This window comes from Siniperca chuatsi, linkage group LG3 (genome assembly GCF_020085105.1).
Source record: "Siniperca chuatsi isolate FFG_IHB_CAS linkage group LG3, ASM2008510v1, whole genome shotgun sequence".
In the NCBI taxonomy this organism is placed as follows: domain Eukaryota; kingdom Metazoa; phylum Chordata; class Actinopteri; order Centrarchiformes; family Sinipercidae; genus Siniperca; species Siniperca chuatsi.
Genome location: NC_058044.1, coordinates 12,061,642 through 12,078,761, shown reverse-complemented (window position 1 = coordinate 12,078,761; position 17,120 = coordinate 12,061,642). Strand labels below are relative to the sequence as shown.

Below are 17,120 nucleotides of genomic sequence, written 5' to 3'. Positions count from 1 at the left end.
TCACCAAACAGTAAACAGCCTGACTGATGAGGGATTTTTGAGGCCAATATTGATATTTGGGAAGATCAGAAGTTCTTCTTCACAGAGGTAAAGTTCAGTCGGTAGCTGGTCAAGTGCCTTCAGTGCGGGAATAATCAAAAACAAAGAAAGGGAAAGTGCAACATGAAAAGGGACAGAAGTAATAGTGTGAAGAATGGAAAAAAGAGAGCTAGAGAGAGAAGTTCAAACCCTGCTCACTTTCTCACCTCTGCACACCTGGCCAGTCGCTTCGTGAGTGTTGGATCGTCAGTTTTGGAAGAATTATCGGACGCAGACGCAAGGCGTGGTGGGGAGGTGGTATCAGATGCTTCTGATGCTTTTCAGATGAACTTCGTTTGAAGCATACTGATGCCCTAACAAACCTACAAATACAGAATACAAACAGTATGTGGACCTAACTTTTTCACATTTATTGCCACATGCTAACTAATAGTGGTCATGTGTGAATATGCTAGAACACAAACATATTTGCAACTAGAAACAGATTTATTTACTCTGTGTTCAAACATACTGACAGATCATTTAAGACACCAACCACAGTATAACTTGTCAAGTTTTCTTCAAGCGAGGTATTTGCTCTGTAAATTAATTTGACCTTTTTCTCTGTCTCTGCAGATAACTGGTGGTGTTTTGTGGACGGCAGTGTGTTCACCAGAATGGTCGACATGTACAAAAGCATTGTTGTGTTTATGCTAACGGGAGGCAAGACGCTGCTAATACCAGTGTTCTATGAGAACTATTTTGTTGCCACACTGAGGCTGCTGGAAAAACTCCACAAGGTATCCACATAGGTCACCTACTGCTGCTCCTGTAAACAAACCATCAGTTCTGCATCGTCCCTCAGTACAGTCTGAGAAGTATATGTGGTTATCCTGGTCGTAATCTGGGTGTTTGTTCCATGTTACCAGGTAAACTTAAAGGCCCGCCATGTGGAGTACAATCGCTTTTATATCCCTGACATCACCAGCCTGGTGGATATCCAGGAAGACTACCTCAAATGGTTTCTGAGTAAAGCTGAGATTGTGAGTACTGACATTCTCTGACAATGTTTTACTTCCTTGTTACTTGACACCTGCTAAATTTACACACACACGCTCTTAACTCATGTCATTCTCAGTATCTGCAGAGACAATGTGGGAAATTTTATCCATAACTGTTTGTCAGTTCTTGCTATAAATTCACAGACAAGCCCCTATAACTCCTTGGTCATTGGAGGGATTTTTTAATCTAATTACAGTTTCATTTCAAGTCAGTTCAAATGACTTTGACTTTTTTTCTCTCATTTTGTTTTCTAGAAAGTGGGATCATCCTCCCCTTCGCAGGTACTTTATTTAAAGATTGAACTTGAACATCTAAAATTACATATTTGATGTATTTGACCCTTTTTAATGTTATTTGTGTAGTAAGTATATATCCTAATTTTCCTTGCAGAGTGACTTTCCCTCAGTGAACCTATGTGCCTACCCGTTCATACTGAACGCTCAAGCCAAGACAACCATGCTGCAAACAGACGCTGAACTGCAAATGCAGGTACCTGCTGTTCATGTGAACGTAGTTTTCTTGTGGTTTCGTACAGTTAGATCACTGATTTGGGTTTAATGATGAAGGTTTTATTTAATTTGTTTAAAAAAAAGTCGTCTCTTTTCTTTTCTTTTCCAACCTCAACCTGTGACCATTACCAAGATGGCAGTAAGCGGTGCAAACCTACACAATGTCTTTATGCTGCTCACGCTGGAACCCCACCTTGCTAGGAACCCTTACTTGGTGCTCCACGTGCGCAGGAGCCATTTAGTAAGTGACACGCTGCGTGAGCTCACCATGTACTCTGATGTGGACCTCAAGAAACCGCTCAAGGTGAGAGCTACGCCTAAGCTTTTGAAGGTCACTGTAGTAATCTTTCCCTCTGTACTTTTTGTGATATTCCTCATCTACTTCCTCCAGGTGATCTTTGATGGAGAGGAGGCAGTAGATGCAGGTGGAGTAACGAAAGAGTTCTTCCTGCTGCTGTTAAAGGAGCTGATGGATCCTGTATATGGGATGTTCACTCATTACAAAGAGTCTAACTTGCTGTGGTTCTCAGACAAAGTAAGTCACTCTGCAGAACAACACTGTATTCACATGCTAATGATGTAAAAACACTTACTTGCTAAACATACTTATTGCAAGTTAATAATAATGAATAACTGGAAACATATTAGCTTTGTAAAGCCTCATAAGAAGTAGTATAACCTTACAAGTTGTAACAAAGTTTAGTGAGGTTTTTTTGTTGTTGTTTTTTTAAACTAATTTTATTTATTTTGGACACAAAGTCAAGACAATTTTTTATTTATATAGCCCAATATCCCAAATCACAAATTTGCCTCAAGGGGCTTCAAAATCTGCACAGAATACGACACCCTCTGTCCTTAGACCCTCGATTCGGATCAGGAAAAACTCCCCCCAAAAAATAAACCTTTTAACGGGAAAAATGGAAGAAACCTCAGGACAGATATGCAGTAGATGTTGAGTGTACAGAATAGACCAACATAATAAAATGATAACAAAACATCAACAAGACAAAAACAAACAAAAAAGAAAAACAAGCGAAGGAGAGGGGATGATCAGCCATCCTTTATCATCAGGCAGACGTCTCATGGTTTTTAGAGAGCCATTAGTAGAGTATCTATAATTTTATCTAGCTTGATAAAGTTCAGTACTTCCTTGATCCCACCTTTAGGAATTGAAACAGTAGTTTGACAAAAAAAAATATCACGGCCCACTTACTACCTTTTTCTGGAGCTTTGAGGCATTCATCTCACGGTCTTAGAGTTTGCCCAGTTGTCATGGAAACAGCTCAGTTGTAATCATGTGAGCTAAATATGGACCTTCGGTCATGTGATAACTTGAGTTACGTTGTTATTATTACAGTAATATTAGTAGTATAATATAACAGTGGTGTCAACAGCAAGGTCATTACTGCCATTCAATTTAAATATGATTAATTATTAATTACTTTAAGTTTTTCGTATCTAAAGCTATTTGTAGAGCATTTTTATGCGTACGTACTGTTTTATTAAGAGTAAATACAATTTTAGCATATTAGCATCAACTTGAAACATAATGTATTTTCTCAAGCGTTACAGCTGAATACAGTGAAACACTAGTATGAGCATTTCCCCGCTGATAAAGAGATAGTTGTTATTGTTACATTGTCTTCTGTGGATGAGAGTCAGTGACAGTTCATTAGATTTTGTCAAAGCCATGAATTGCAGAGTTAGAGATCCATTTACCATCTGTTACTTAAAATACAGTTTAGAGTTTTGAGACAATATTTCAGTAACTCAAATGACCTTTTGTTTGAGAGTTTGGTTGGAAGCTTTTTTGCTTTTGCTTTTGTTTTGTTTGTTTTAATACGTGATAGCAGTAAGCCTATAATGGAGCTCCAGAATGTGTGTTATTTGACCTGCAGCTGTATTTTCCAGGAAGAGCTGCTGTTTCTGGCATTACACAGTGATATGTCAGTGTCAATATCCAGGTTTACAAAACATTTACCTCTATAAGGGAAAGTGTCCCCGAACTTTTAAGAATCTCTAGTTACTTCAGTCAAATGATAGTGATCCAGCAATGAAACAAAATCATCATGACCGCTTTTGTCCCTGTCTGTCTATGCAAGGTCAAACTGCTATTTTGTAACCTCTTATTTATATTAACTTGTTAAAAACATAAATTTTATTTACTCAGACAGTATGGAACAGAGTTTGCCTTGAAATGACCTTGAAACACACACATAGACACATTTATGTGAATTTAAAAAGCTCTAACTTGAGCCTGTTAAATGGAATTAATTACCCTTGTATTTTCAGGGATATGCTCACCACACCTAGTTGGTTTTTAAGCCTGAGCTTTGGATTTAATGTTTTACTGAAATGTTTCAGTTATCCATTTAACAGACAGCTGAAAAATAGTATCAGAATTATCTTCAGGCTCTAGTGGGCTAGAATTAGAAAAGCATGTAAATACCATTAAAAAAAATAAATCTTTGAATAATAAATGTTGTGACTTTATCCAGCTGGTATGTCATCATCTCTGAAGGTTTTAAGCTTGTGGGATGTGAGAAGTCGTCAGTTATGTGCAGCCAGGCTGCACCATACCACTTGTTCTCTTAGGCAGGTGCAACTGAGAAGTAGTAAGAAAGGCAATAGTAAAATAATTTTCTTGTACGCGTTTCCAGTGTTTTGTTGAGCAGAACTGGTTTCACTTGATCGGGATCATCTGCGGTCTGGCCATCTACAACTCCACAGTGGTGGACCTCCACTTCCCTCTGGTTCTCTACAAGAAGCTGCTTGATGTCTCACCGACGCTGGAGGACTTCAAGGAGCTCTCACCCACCGAAGCCAGGTAACATGTCCTCTGAGCTTTAAGGGAGAGGGAATGCAGTGTATGACATTTACACAGCAACGTAGAATATGTTTTTTTCTCCTATTAAAGATTCACACAGATGGTAGCTTTTCAGAGAAAGCAGAGGAGTCTCAAAGAGAAATTCTTGCCATCTGTTGCTCCACAGGTGTAACTGAATAGTGTGAAATTGTAAAGCAATAGTCAAATCCAGTTGTGCTCAAACACACACACAAAGAAATTGCTCTCCAAGTGTATCAGCAGTATGCAACAGTGTGTCACTCGCTTACCTAACCAGTGTTTAGCAGTGAAATCGACCGCTGCTGAGAAATGTATCTTCATTGACTTTGGAGCAAGAAGAATCAGCATGTCCTCAGTGGCTTTTTATGTCCAGTTGACTATTGATTTTGAGGTTAGTCCTCTGAAAGCTATAAGTGGGGCTGCACAGTCTGTAGTGTTCAGTGTTTCCTGCAACAGTCTAGGTAATTAATGGGAAACATTGAGTGTTGCTATTTGAGACAACACAACTGTAAAGGACATGATCTTGAAAAACATTTTAAATGCTACGCTTTTATTTTGACTTAAAAGTTCGACAGACTAAAGTCAGCACACCGGCTACCTCACTCTGACAAGAAAGAGATAAGACATTTAAATCATAAGATTCATTTGTATTGTCTTATACTGCAAAATGGCTCCAGCCCAGTAGTTGGGGTCAAATTATAAGGCGATGAAATTTGATCCTCTTTCACTAATTATCATTTCCTTTGCGAGCCTACTTGTCCTCTTTCCATGTTTCCTGTGTTTTGATGGTAATCCAGTATGCTGTTTGCTGGAAAACTAACACGACACTCCCTTTGAGTCATCTCCTATGGTATCATTAGCTAATATGTTACCACTTCACTTTTAATCTTACAGACAATTTCAGGGTGTTCCCTATCTATTTGATCCGTGCAGCTTTAGGACAGGCACAGCTGATCCCTGGTTTTCCTTTTTAAAGTCAATCAGGGGCAGATTTAATCCTGGGGTGGCAGGTGAATGGAATAGATTGTCTGATACGGTAGAAAACACAGATGTATGATCCCACAGAGTGGCAGATATTTCTGAAATGAAGGTATTATTACAGCTATCAACAAAATCCTCAGCTATGCATGATAATATGCATGAAGGAGCTATTTTTCGTATAAAATGTACTAATTAGTTTCTTACCTCATGGCGTGCTACATGTGAAAATGTCTGATGGTGATTCTGGCCTTTCATTTGTTTTTTTCCCCACACTAATAAGATTATTAGCTTGTGTTTTTCCCCACTGTCATGATCGTGTGTTAATTAGTGTTGTTCTCTCCAGACATGCATTTCTTCTGTTTATTCTTCTGCAGGAGTCTACAACAACTTCTAGACTATGAAGGAGGTGATGTGGAGGAGACGTTTCTTCTCAACTTTGCTGTAAGTGTCACTTTTCACCTGTAACTTTAAGGAGAAGGTTAGATTGTTCTTATTGTAAAAAATCCTGTGAGAAGACCAAAACCAACAGTGGGATAATCCGTCGCATGTGGCATTCTGCTCCAAGCCCTTTGGTTTCAACTTTAAAAAAATAAAAATAAATAAATAAATAAAGCTGACAAAGTAGTGTTTTATTTTTGAAAAAGGCTAAATAACTTGCTGTAACAGCTGGACACTGTAGCTTTTAGCAAACATTCCTCAAACTCGAGTAAAAAGTGTATATGTTGAGGACTATTTTCAGTTGCGGATTAATACACATATAGAGCACTTGTGAGAATTTACTGCAGCAGGATAATATGTGAGGTAGCGGTGGGTGATACCACGAAATGTGGTTCTGATCTGTTAGAAGAAATACCAGAATCACCAATATTGATACGATACTTGTAATTATTAAAAGCAGCTAATAAACTGTTATGTTTTATGAGTTTAACGCATCACTAATAGGCTTCTAAATACATTTTTATTGTCACTGATTTGCCGAACGTTAGGCATTTCTTTTACAATTCTGTTAATCACATAATCAGATGCATGTTAAAAAACAAGACAGTTTTTAATTGTAAATAACAAAAATGTTTATTGTGTGAAATCTTTGAACTGACGAGGTGATCGCTGTGCGCATGCACACAAAGGCAAAAGAACTAAAAAGAGCGTTTGTGTGCTCAGAATTTTTTCATTGGTATTGATGCTATAAACGCTATTATCAATACTCTAAACAACACTTATTGTCGGTAGTATCCCTACTTTAGGTATTGACCTGCCCACCCCGTGTATGTGGGATCTACAGTGTCCATGTTCAGCGTAGTGAAGGAACGTGACACCCAGTGCAACACTGTGGCTCACTGATGTTTTTTTAATAGTTTTCAATGGAGCTCTTTGGCATTTTGGAATATATCAGACTCTAGCATCACAGACAATACTTGTTGGTAGAATAATTGTTGGTTTTGGTCTTTTCATGTGATTTGTTGACCATAAGAAAAATATGTAATGTCACCAGACTTATCCTTTAACTGAAAACTGTTATTATTATAATTATAAGCAAACACCCTACAATGTAAAATCTACAGAGCTCTTGTCTGAGACTATGTGTTGTGTCCACATCTCAGATTACGAGGGAGAACTACGGGATGACAGAAGTCAAGGAGCTCATTCCTGGAGGAGAGAGCGTCAGTGTGGACAAAAACAACAGGTGAGGCGGCTCCACAGATCAACTATTCGTAGTTTTAGGTAACAATTTCAGCAGATTAGATGTTTTTATGAATAATTTCATCAACTCTCCCTTCACTCGATGTCCCATTTGAAGTGACCTTGTTCTATGAATATTTTTAATGCTCTGCACTCTGTTCTATAACAGATGACTGAGGATTTTTTTAATATATATTTTTTTCCGGCACTGAGATTATCATGTGCTCACACAGCTGGCAGCTCATGTCCCATTATTCCAACTGAAGGTCACGTTCTGTGTTGAAAACATCGAAAACAAAGAATTTGGTATTTTAAGCATCATTCAGTGTGTTCTTCTCCACCATCACCACCCTGTCTTTTAAGCTCGACCTTGTTCCAGTGGCATTGATTACAGTGTTATGTGGAGAAGTCCACAGAGAGTTGTGGGGCGGGTGGTGTCAACATGTCTGGCTGCTGGCGCTGAACAGATGGCGAGAGTGGCAGTGACCCAAGTTGTTCCTGCAAAATCCCCTCAACATTCAGATATAAAAGTGTAATAACTGGAAAAATGGTTGTTGCTGTGTTGTAAAACATCCACAACCACACACACTGAAGGAGACATGTTGATTTAGACTGAAGGTTAGTTTGTCAGACAGATGATTTCCTGTCTTTGTGTTTGTCTGTGTCAGACTTAGTGTTTGTGAACTCTGAGGGTCTATTTTATTGGACAGTATTGTTTCACAAGGTGTGGTATGTGTACTGTATTTGTGAGCTTATTGAAGGGGCAGCACTTGTATGTGTTACATGAAGCTAGAGAGCAGGGTTTTTTCTTCCCTGCAGCCCAATTTACTTCTTTAAACTCAGTAAAACCATATTTTCGGAGCATCTCGCTTCCTTATTTTCAGGCTTGTCCTGTTTTAACAGGATGTTGTGGCGTGTGGCATGTAAAACAGCAAGTCATCATTTCTCTATGTAAACATACAGTCGGTTTTATTTTGAGAGAAGAGTAAATACTGGACTCAGGAAGCCTGCCCTTCAGCACTTTGCACCATATAAATACAATGAATTACAAAGGCTTTTACATGGAAGGTCTAATTCTGTTGTATGAATTTAAACTTTTAACTTCTGACCTTTTTTAAGAGATGTCTGATTGTTTCTAATGTTTCTAGTGGTGTTTGCATGTACAGTATGTGCACTTATTTCTTATGCTGTACTCAGGTCTTTCTTGCTAGAGCGATCCTGATCTCAATGAGATTACCTGATTGTATTAAGTAAGATATAACAATAATAATAATAAGATATTTAAGAATAAAATACAGATTTTTTCCCCAAATTTTCCTGAAAAGTTGTCAAATACAGGTCTATAGAAAGGTGTGCACATCCTTTGAATTTTTGCACAATCTTTGCATAATTTAAGTTTTACACCAATATTGTTTATTTTTATTCAATAAAATTCAAATTAATATAAAATGCATTGTAGAAAAATAGGTGCAGTCTTGTCATCGGAGTTAAAATATCAGTGATAAATATTTGTTTAAAATGTAATATCTTATGCAGGTTAGGTTATTTCATAATGTCATTGAAGCTATGCATTTTTTCCTCACATTATTTTACATACATGTTCAGTATATATTGTGAGTCCACTTGTTCTAACACCTTGCTGATGCTATATGGAGCTTATATTTAGTGAAGCATTCAAACTGAAAATGCCATGCTTTTAATGGCTGCAACATTATATCTAATGGAAATATTTCAGATGTTTTATTCATCATTTTAGGTACATTTTTCTGTAGTTTGGCTTTACTAAAATTTATAATGAATCTCAATATTTAGCTGCACCACATGTGTTTGTAATGATGGACTCACCGGTGGATCCAGCAGGCTGCTGAAGAGATTATCGATTTAATCTTCCTGGACAACTTCTGCAGCAAGACCTCACTGAGATGTAAACAACTCAGATCAGGACGGATGGAGAGGTTGTTGATGAACTCCTGTGAGCCTGATTAAAAAAAAACATTTAATGGCTCTAAACCACAGCCGAAGTTAGTCGTAACACACACACACGCACACACACACACACACACACACACACACACACACACACACACACAGATACAGACACAATGGAGGAGGAAGCGAGTGTTTACAGTTGCACCTTGAAGTCTGAATAAATTATTTCCTTATAAACTGATTTGTGAGGATGCAGCTGTGGTGCAGAACAAATTAATGAATTGAATGCTTACATAAAACCTGTGTGTGTGTGTGTGTGTGTGTGTGTGTGTGTTTCAGGAAGGAATTTGTGGAGGCCTACCTGCGCTACGTGTTCTCAGACTCGGTGAGCGAGCAGTACTCGGCCTTCTCCTCCGGCTTCCTGAAGGTGTGCGGGGGGGAGATCCTGTCGCTGTTCCAGCCCTCTGAGCTGATGGCCATGGTGGTCGGCAACAATAACTACAACTGGGAGGAGATGGAGAAGGTCAGTATGTGGTTTCAAAATCTGCACATGTAGTGTTTGTGGTAACAATGTGTCCAACAGCTCTGACTTGCTGCAAACTGTTTGTTCTGGACACATTTACTGTCCTGCAGCAGAAATTATAAAGCATTTCCTGTTCGTGGTCAGATCTGTCTCTCTTAGCTGTGTTTTTTTTTTTTCAATTTTGTGAACACATTGTTGGATTGGAACGACTATAAGTGGAAATCCTCAGTGACGCAAGTGTTTGCTAATTGATAGCTGTGGATGTGATGATGAGCATGTTTCATTGTACAGAGCTGGAAATTTGACTTTTGCATCAACATCTGGCAAGTTAATCACTGTGCTCACAGTATAAATAAACACAGTGCATTACACTAACACTGTGGTGAACAGTAACACGACTCATGATATCATGCTGACTTTCACAGAATTTCACTGGGAAGATTTGTTCAGCAGCTGCAGGTTTTATTTCTTATTGTTCAGCAGACTACATGAGTTTTTGTTTTAAGGACATAACTTTTTTTACCCAGGAAAGCTGTGTGAGGTTGTATTTTGGTAGTGGTGCTTTGAATTAAATGCTAACGTCACCAGGTATAACATGTACCATAAACTAACATTGTAGTTTAGCGTGGTAGCATACGAACATTTGACAATTAGCACAAATGAGACTGATAGGAATGTCATTAGTTTTTGCAGCTATTTGCTCATGAAACAAAGTATTATACATAGTCAAATGTTGACCTGCTGGTGGCGCATGAAAAGTCAGAGCATCATCAAAGTATTTATCCTCTGGGGACCATAAATATCTGTACAAAACTTCATGGCTAAAAATATGAAGAGAATAATCAAGAATTACAAAACATATCAGAAGGATCATGTAAGATCGATAAAATTACAGCAATAAATATAACAAGGATACAAAGTAGGTGAAAATTCTTAATATATATTTAAACTGAATAAATAAAATACCTGAATAGATATTACTAATCACAATATATCCCTTTGTTTATTTTGTTAGTTTATTTGACAGGGACAGTACTCATTGATCAACAGAACAAAACTGAGCCAGAATTAAACTAAAAGGTTAATTTTCATCTGTTGTCTGTGGCCAGATGTTAAAAGGCATCCTGAAACAACATTTCCAACCAAATAAACTGTTTAAAAACAGTTTGTGGATGATACTGACAGTCTGAACAAAGATGGGATGTCTTGGCACTTGGTTTCACATATTTTACTGCTGCTATCAGCTCTCATGTCCAGAGGTCCCCTGTTGTGCAGATTACATCACATCAGTGGGAAAACCCAAGAGGGATTGTTATGTGAGATTTCACAGAAATCAAAGCAAAAATGAGAAATTTGTTTACATTTTTTATGCAGTAAGTGGAGAAAATACAAAGGCGCATGCACGTCTGTGAGGACTTTGTTTTACTGATTAATGTTGTGTAAATTACTGCCAGAGAGGAAAAGCTTTTCATCTTTTCTCTTTGCAGAATGCCGTATACAAAGGGGAATATACAGCCACTCATCCAACAGTCAGATTGTTCTGGGAGGTTTTCCACGAATTCCCTCTGGAAAAGAAGAAGCAGTTCTTATGTAAGCATGTAATTGCCTTGTTGCTCGATCTGCATATTCACGCTCTCACCCTCAAACATCTTATAAATACTGTAATGTGCAGGTTGTTCCTGCATGAGAATATACTGCAATATAGTGTCTGCACAGACTCTGCCTCAACTAAAGCCTGAACATGTTGACAATTATCTCAAGAGCCTTGTGCATCGCTGCAACTGTGGATTCACGCCAGGTGAGAAGTGCGTAAAAGAATAATTCATAACAAGATGCAGTAAATTTGTCTGGTCCGAGTAGAAAGAATGTAGGACAGCTGCGAGAGAAAAGGACCAAAGATTGAGGAACTTTCCCACATTGATTTTCAGCCTCACAGAAGGAAGAGAGATCCTGGGGAGGAACAAGATCATTTATATTAAACGAGGTCTGTTATTTTAGGCAGCATAGCATAGTTGTGAGTTATTTCAAAGCCTTGATCTGAGACCCGTATGTACACTTGTTCCTTCAGGGCTTAATTGTGATGAATGTAATGTGTGTTCAGAGTTTAATATCTTGATGTTGATCAGATCTCATCGCCGTCCAGTGAAGAAAAACATCTTTGTTATGTTGTGTCAAGCAGGAATATTCAATAGAACAGGACTTAAGCGCAGACTAGCAGGTAGAGCTGGTGCAGATCAATAATTTTATTAACAAAAGAAGGCATACACTGAATTGGCAGGCAAAAGCAACTCTCAGCAGGTAAGCAGTCCAAAACTATGCAAAAGTCCAACGGTGAGCAGGCAAAATCCACAGACAGGCAAGGTACAAGGGAAACAAAGAATCCAGATCTCACAGGTACAAGAAATCAGGGTGTTTGACAGAAATACGACAAACTGACAGCTGAACAAAGGAGGGACACAGACTTAAATAGACTTTAGGTTAGGGAGACAACGAGAAACAGGTGAAACTGATCAAGACACAGGTGAAAACAATCAATCAAAGTCAGGAAGCAAAACTAAAAGACACTTGAGTGACGGAGACTATTTGAAAATAAAACAGGAAATAACAGAATACAAACCCAAAACCATGACGTCCTTGTTTTCAGCTTTCTCACAATGTGTTTTATAGATGATTTAATTATCTTAAAACATGAGAGAATTTTCTCGAAGGAATTCAACAATTCAGGTTGTATCTATAGGTTTTGAACTGAAGTTACTGTTCATTATTGTACTGAAGTCATTCCTATTTTTTTTTTTGGCCTAAAAAGGCTCTCTCAGAGGATTTTCGGGATATTTTAGATAAGACATCAGATCCATTCATGGGCACATCTTACATTGCTTGCTTGTCTTGTTTTCAGAATTTGGACTTTTCTTCTCCACCCTGTGTAAAAACGGCAAGTTGTGGCTTTAGGAGGGGTTATGTGCCAGACTATTGTTCGGCCGGGAGCAGTGACTTCCAGGAGTCTCCGCTGGTTGCTTGGCAACCTCACAGAGACGACAAGGCTCCAGGAAGTTACACTTTGGTTTTTGTGCAGATTAAACAAACAAGATATAACGTGTAAATTAGTGAGCTTTAGAGGTGCTGGTAGATAGATTTTGTTACTTTCGGAGAGGCCCAGGCTAGCTGTTTCCTCCAGTTTCCAGTGTTTATGCTAAGCTAGCTCATGGACACACTGTAAACTCTGACTGTGAAAGAGCCAATAAATCCTGCACGCTGTTGATCACTTGTACTCACTTTCATTTACATTGTTTTGGTCCTCAGACCTCCATCGGATGAACAGAAATATATAGAAATATACGTATAATTTAGTGTCAGTATTACATAGTTTGTCCACTAGAGAGTTCTGACAAGTCTATTGTTCAACTGTAAAATGTCCTGATCAATATGTATCTTGGTCACAAGTCACTAATAACTAAATGCATCAAAATCGTCGTCGTCCACTGATCACGGGGTCGGAGGTTCGATCCCCAGCTCCTCCTGTGGACACATGTCGGAAGTGTCCTTGGGCAAGACACTGAACCCCAAATCCTGGTGGTCAGACAGCAGTTAGCGCACTGCCATCGGTGTGAATGAGAGGGGAAAAAGTAAAGTGCTTTGGCTAAAAGTGCCATATATAGGCAGCCATTTACAATTTGTGGAGCGCAGGAACATTTCCTAACTCCTCCGTCCTCTGTGTCTCCTGCATGCAGTGTTCCTGACCGGCAGCGACCGTATCCCCATCCACGGCATGGAGAGCCTGCGTATCGTCATCCAGTCCACCACAGCGGAGGAGCACTACCTGCCCGTGGCCCACACCTGCTACAACCTGCTGGACATGCCCCGCTACCAGACCAAAGAGATCCTGCGCCGGCGCCTCACTCAGGCTGTGGAGCAGTACGAGGGCTTCAGCCTGGTCTGACGAGGGGAGATCTGCAGCAGTTTTAATGCACTTTAACAGCAATAGGCCTACACCACCATTTCAGTGTCAAACGAGTGTAATGGGAGACTTCGGGACACAGGAAGGTCGCTCTCTTTATATGCTCTTACAAGATTGTTAAGCATCTTGAATCTGAAAGGTCTATCTAGGTAAATGCAGAGTATTATTGTTTTTATTGCTTCGGGCAAAGTTTCTCAACCTTTTAGGGCCATTTGGAAGATATTTTAAAGGCTGATGTGTGGTTATTTATTTGAAATGTATCACAGTCCTGAAAAAAAAAAAATTTTGGGACCTAAAATTAAAGTCCAGAGAAGGTTGAGAAACTCTGGTCTGGTGTTTGCTAGTTTTATTTTTGTCTTTTTTAAATTCTATTTTTCAATTTTAAAGAATTATGTTATTACCTTGAGACAATATATCTGCTTTTTGTTACTTTTAATTTATTGAATAGAGTGGTTATTTTTTGACAAAATAAAAATGTGTATATATGTATGTAAATAGCACTTTGAATATAATCTTTACCCTTGACATTGGGAGGAGTGCTCGTCCCTAAATCTGGACACCAGCATGTCCTCTCTGCCTGAAACTAAAGCAGGACAATGGAAGAGTATCCGACGGGCAGGAGGGTGCAGGATAAGACGCGGTGAATATTATTTGCAATCCCTCATTACTTTTTAGCTGTGGATCACAGAGCAGCTGACTTTGTCTTGAACCTGCATTCAACAGTGTTGCCTTCTACAGCAAAACCTACACGAAGAGCTGAAGTAGATTTTTAGTGGTGGTTGTCTGTGTGCATGTTGTTGAGTGAAAGCAAAAAACCTGACTATCATTGAAAATGTTTGACATTTTGGGTATTACGCTTATTAGCTTTCTGGCGGAGAGTTAGATGAGAAGATTGATACCATTTTCATATTTATCCGTTAAATGTAAGGTGGCAACTAGCAGGTTGTCGGTTATCTTAGCTTAGCACGGGGGGGGGGGGGGTGAAACGGCTAGCTTGGCTCTGTCCAATGGTAACAAACCCCAACTACCGGCACCACTAAAGCTCAGTAATTAACACGTTGTATATCGATTGTTTAATCCATTTTAAAAAGCGTAAAAACGATAATTCGACATTTTACAGGTCGTTACGTGTCCAACTATTTCTTGGCTGGAACCGGTGTTACGCCGAATTCTGTGACCCATCAGATTCTGTGACATGATTAGGAAAGGAATTTCAGCTAGGCTTATTTTGCCGCCTCAAACGTTTATTAGTAATTTATTATACTTTATTTATGCCTTATTTTGATAGTTGTTACCTAACACGTTGCCACCATAGTATTTAGATACGGTCAAACAATCATTTTGATAGAGGTCACAGTCTGATGGGTCACAATACAGCGTAACACCTCTAACTCGCTGGAGTCTCCGTTGGTTGCCTGGCAACTGCTCAGAGCCAGGAAATAGCCGGCTAACAAACCCCCGCGTAAAACGGCAAATTGTCGTTTTTACACTGGTTTTTGTACGGATTAAACAAATTAGAGTTAACCGGCTGCTAGCTGTCTATTTAATGAGCTAAGCTAACTCCCAACCAGAAAGCGAATAAACGTATGTCCCAAAATGTTTTTTAAAACTAAATATATAATTATTAAAATTAGTAATTGTAATTAGCTTGTTTCCAGATAATTAAATTGTGACATTTGTGGCAGGACGAACCAATAAGTGCACAGTTAACAGTGTGGGCAGGCGACCTATTAAATACTCTAATACAACAAAATCACTTGTTCCAAAACTTGCCCTGATACTGTGTTTATTCCTACAATCAAACCTCTTAATCCGCAATGATGTTTAATTAGGTCGTGCATTGGCGTAAAGTGTGTGAAATGGTCTATATATTGCTCAAGAGTCTATACTTGCTCAAGTGTCCTTGAGCAAGATATTAATTCCTGATGGCCAGGCCAACACCTTGCATGGCGTCTGTCAACTTCAGACTTCAAGTAGATGACTTGATGTGTCCTGACTAGCAGGTCACACTGACACATCCATTTAGCAATAACAACCTGAAACAGCCCAGTAATGTAGTGATAACTCTGGGTTATTCTTCTAAAGGTCTTACACACTGGACTCTTCTATGTCTCTTAGGACAGTTCATCCTCTTGATTAGCTCTATACTGCATGCACACACATGTTCTACACTCTGTCAATATTTGTCTAATTAAAGCTGATTTCTCCTGCAGAGTTTAGTCCTATGCAAAGGTTTGTGCAGCCCTCGACTTTTTTGCACCTTTTAATGTGCTACAGAAAATGTGATTTTTGCATATTTGTCTGAAATCTATACAAAGCTCTCTGCTCCAGCCAACTTTTTAAATAAAACAATACAGTGCAAAAGCACATTTCCTGCATGTTTCATGACTGCATTATTGGACAAAAGTGTGTTCAACACTTTGCAGCTGTGGCTCAGGATGTAGAGCGAGTCATCCAATAGTCACAAGGTTGGCGGTTCAATTCCCGGCTCAGTGTTGAAGTGTCCTTGAGCAAGATATTAATTCCTGATGGCCAGGCCAGCACCTTGCATGGCGGCTGCTATCAGGGTGTGTGCGGGTGAATGAGAGGCACCTAAAGCTCAAAAGCGCTATATAAGTTGAGAAACAGCAGTTGACAAAAACAAGGTCTACTCAAGGTCCAGCTTTCGATCATTATCACATGATATTCTTTAGCAGTTTCTCAGTTGTCAGTAGTTCAGATTGAAAGTTCATTCTTGACCTGTTATTTAAACCAACATGTACGAGACGTCCTTAAAGTGCTCAGAAAAATAATGAGAATTTGAACATCTACATTTTCAACTTGGCTACTCTATCTGCTGAGGAAGACCACGTGAGAGGATTAAAAGCTGCAGAACAGCTACTGAGCAGACCTTGTGTTTTCATAACTGGTTAAGTTGACATCTAAACACTTGCTATAAATACACTGAAGTGTGCGTTACATTAAATACATACACTTTAAAGTTTTTGCATGCAGAATGGACTGAGGGTTGATACTGGAGTCTGTATTAAGTTATTTTCTTCTTGGAAGCTGATCCCTCAACTGCAAAATGACACATGTATGTAGGTGCATGTGTGTCCACACACACACATATCACTGAGACATGTTCCTGGACCTTTTTAAATTACTTGTGGTTAAGAAAATGTGCTTAAGTTTAACCTTTTTTTTTTCCATGACTACATTGTTGGATGTTGGCCATTTTTGCAGACTGCAGAACAGTTGTGTAACATTATCATTGCTTCATGTGTTTTCTGCAAGGACTTTAGTTTTATTTTGCTGCAGTGTGAACTCTTGTTGCAATATTATGCACCATCAACAGCAGCAATGGCAAACATGCTCACGTTTACATCTTTTGCCCGACACACGTAGAAAATATTTCTGCAGAATTTAACTAGAGTCCAATAGTTGTGTAAAATGTTGTGTATGCAAGTAACAGCTTAGTAGCTCGTTATATTTATTTACTTTTACTTTTTTACTATTATTATTTATTTGTTTTATATCTTTTTATAGATGGCATTATTTTTACCTGATTTTCCCTGAACACAACTTAATTTCACATCATGGCTTTTGTCCTTTTTGCTGCTTCTAAACCTCCATGTG

The 17,120-nt window shown here is 38.8% G+C and overlaps 1 protein-coding gene across 5 annotated transcripts in view; it reads left to right on the top strand.

Moving 5' to 3' along the window:
* herc3 (HECT and RLD domain containing E3 ubiquitin protein ligase 3) overlaps window positions 1-15,869 on the top strand; it is a 33,837-nt gene extending 17,968 nt beyond the window's left edge. For 3 of the 5 annotated variants that reach the window (XM_044190838.1, XM_044190837.1, XM_044190841.1), the window contains 13 exons: window positions 655-818; window positions 948-1,061; window positions 1,335-1,361; window positions 1,471-1,569; window positions 1,723-1,893; window positions 1,981-2,124; window positions 4,250-4,416; window positions 5,790-5,856; window positions 7,017-7,099; window positions 9,364-9,547; window positions 11,035-11,137; window positions 11,220-11,345; window positions 13,276-15,869. In XM_044190838.1, the coding sequence (XP_044046773.1) occupies window positions 655-818; window positions 948-1,061; window positions 1,335-1,361; window positions 1,471-1,569; window positions 1,723-1,893; window positions 1,981-2,124; window positions 4,250-4,416; window positions 5,790-5,856; window positions 7,017-7,099; window positions 9,364-9,547; window positions 11,035-11,137; window positions 11,220-11,345; window positions 13,276-13,484 (1,658 nt within the window). In that variant the 3' untranslated portion in view covers window positions 13,485-15,869. Of the gene's footprint in view, window positions 1-654; window positions 819-947; window positions 1,062-1,334; window positions 1,362-1,470; window positions 1,570-1,722; window positions 1,894-1,980; window positions 2,125-4,249; window positions 4,417-5,789; window positions 5,857-7,016; window positions 7,100-9,363; window positions 9,548-11,034; window positions 11,138-11,219; window positions 11,346-12,443; window positions 13,234-13,275 lie in introns of those variants that run through there. The other 2 variants (XM_044190840.1, XM_044190839.1) reach the window with 2 other exon arrangements.
* The last annotated feature ends 1,251 nt before the right edge of the window (window positions 15,870-17,120 follow it).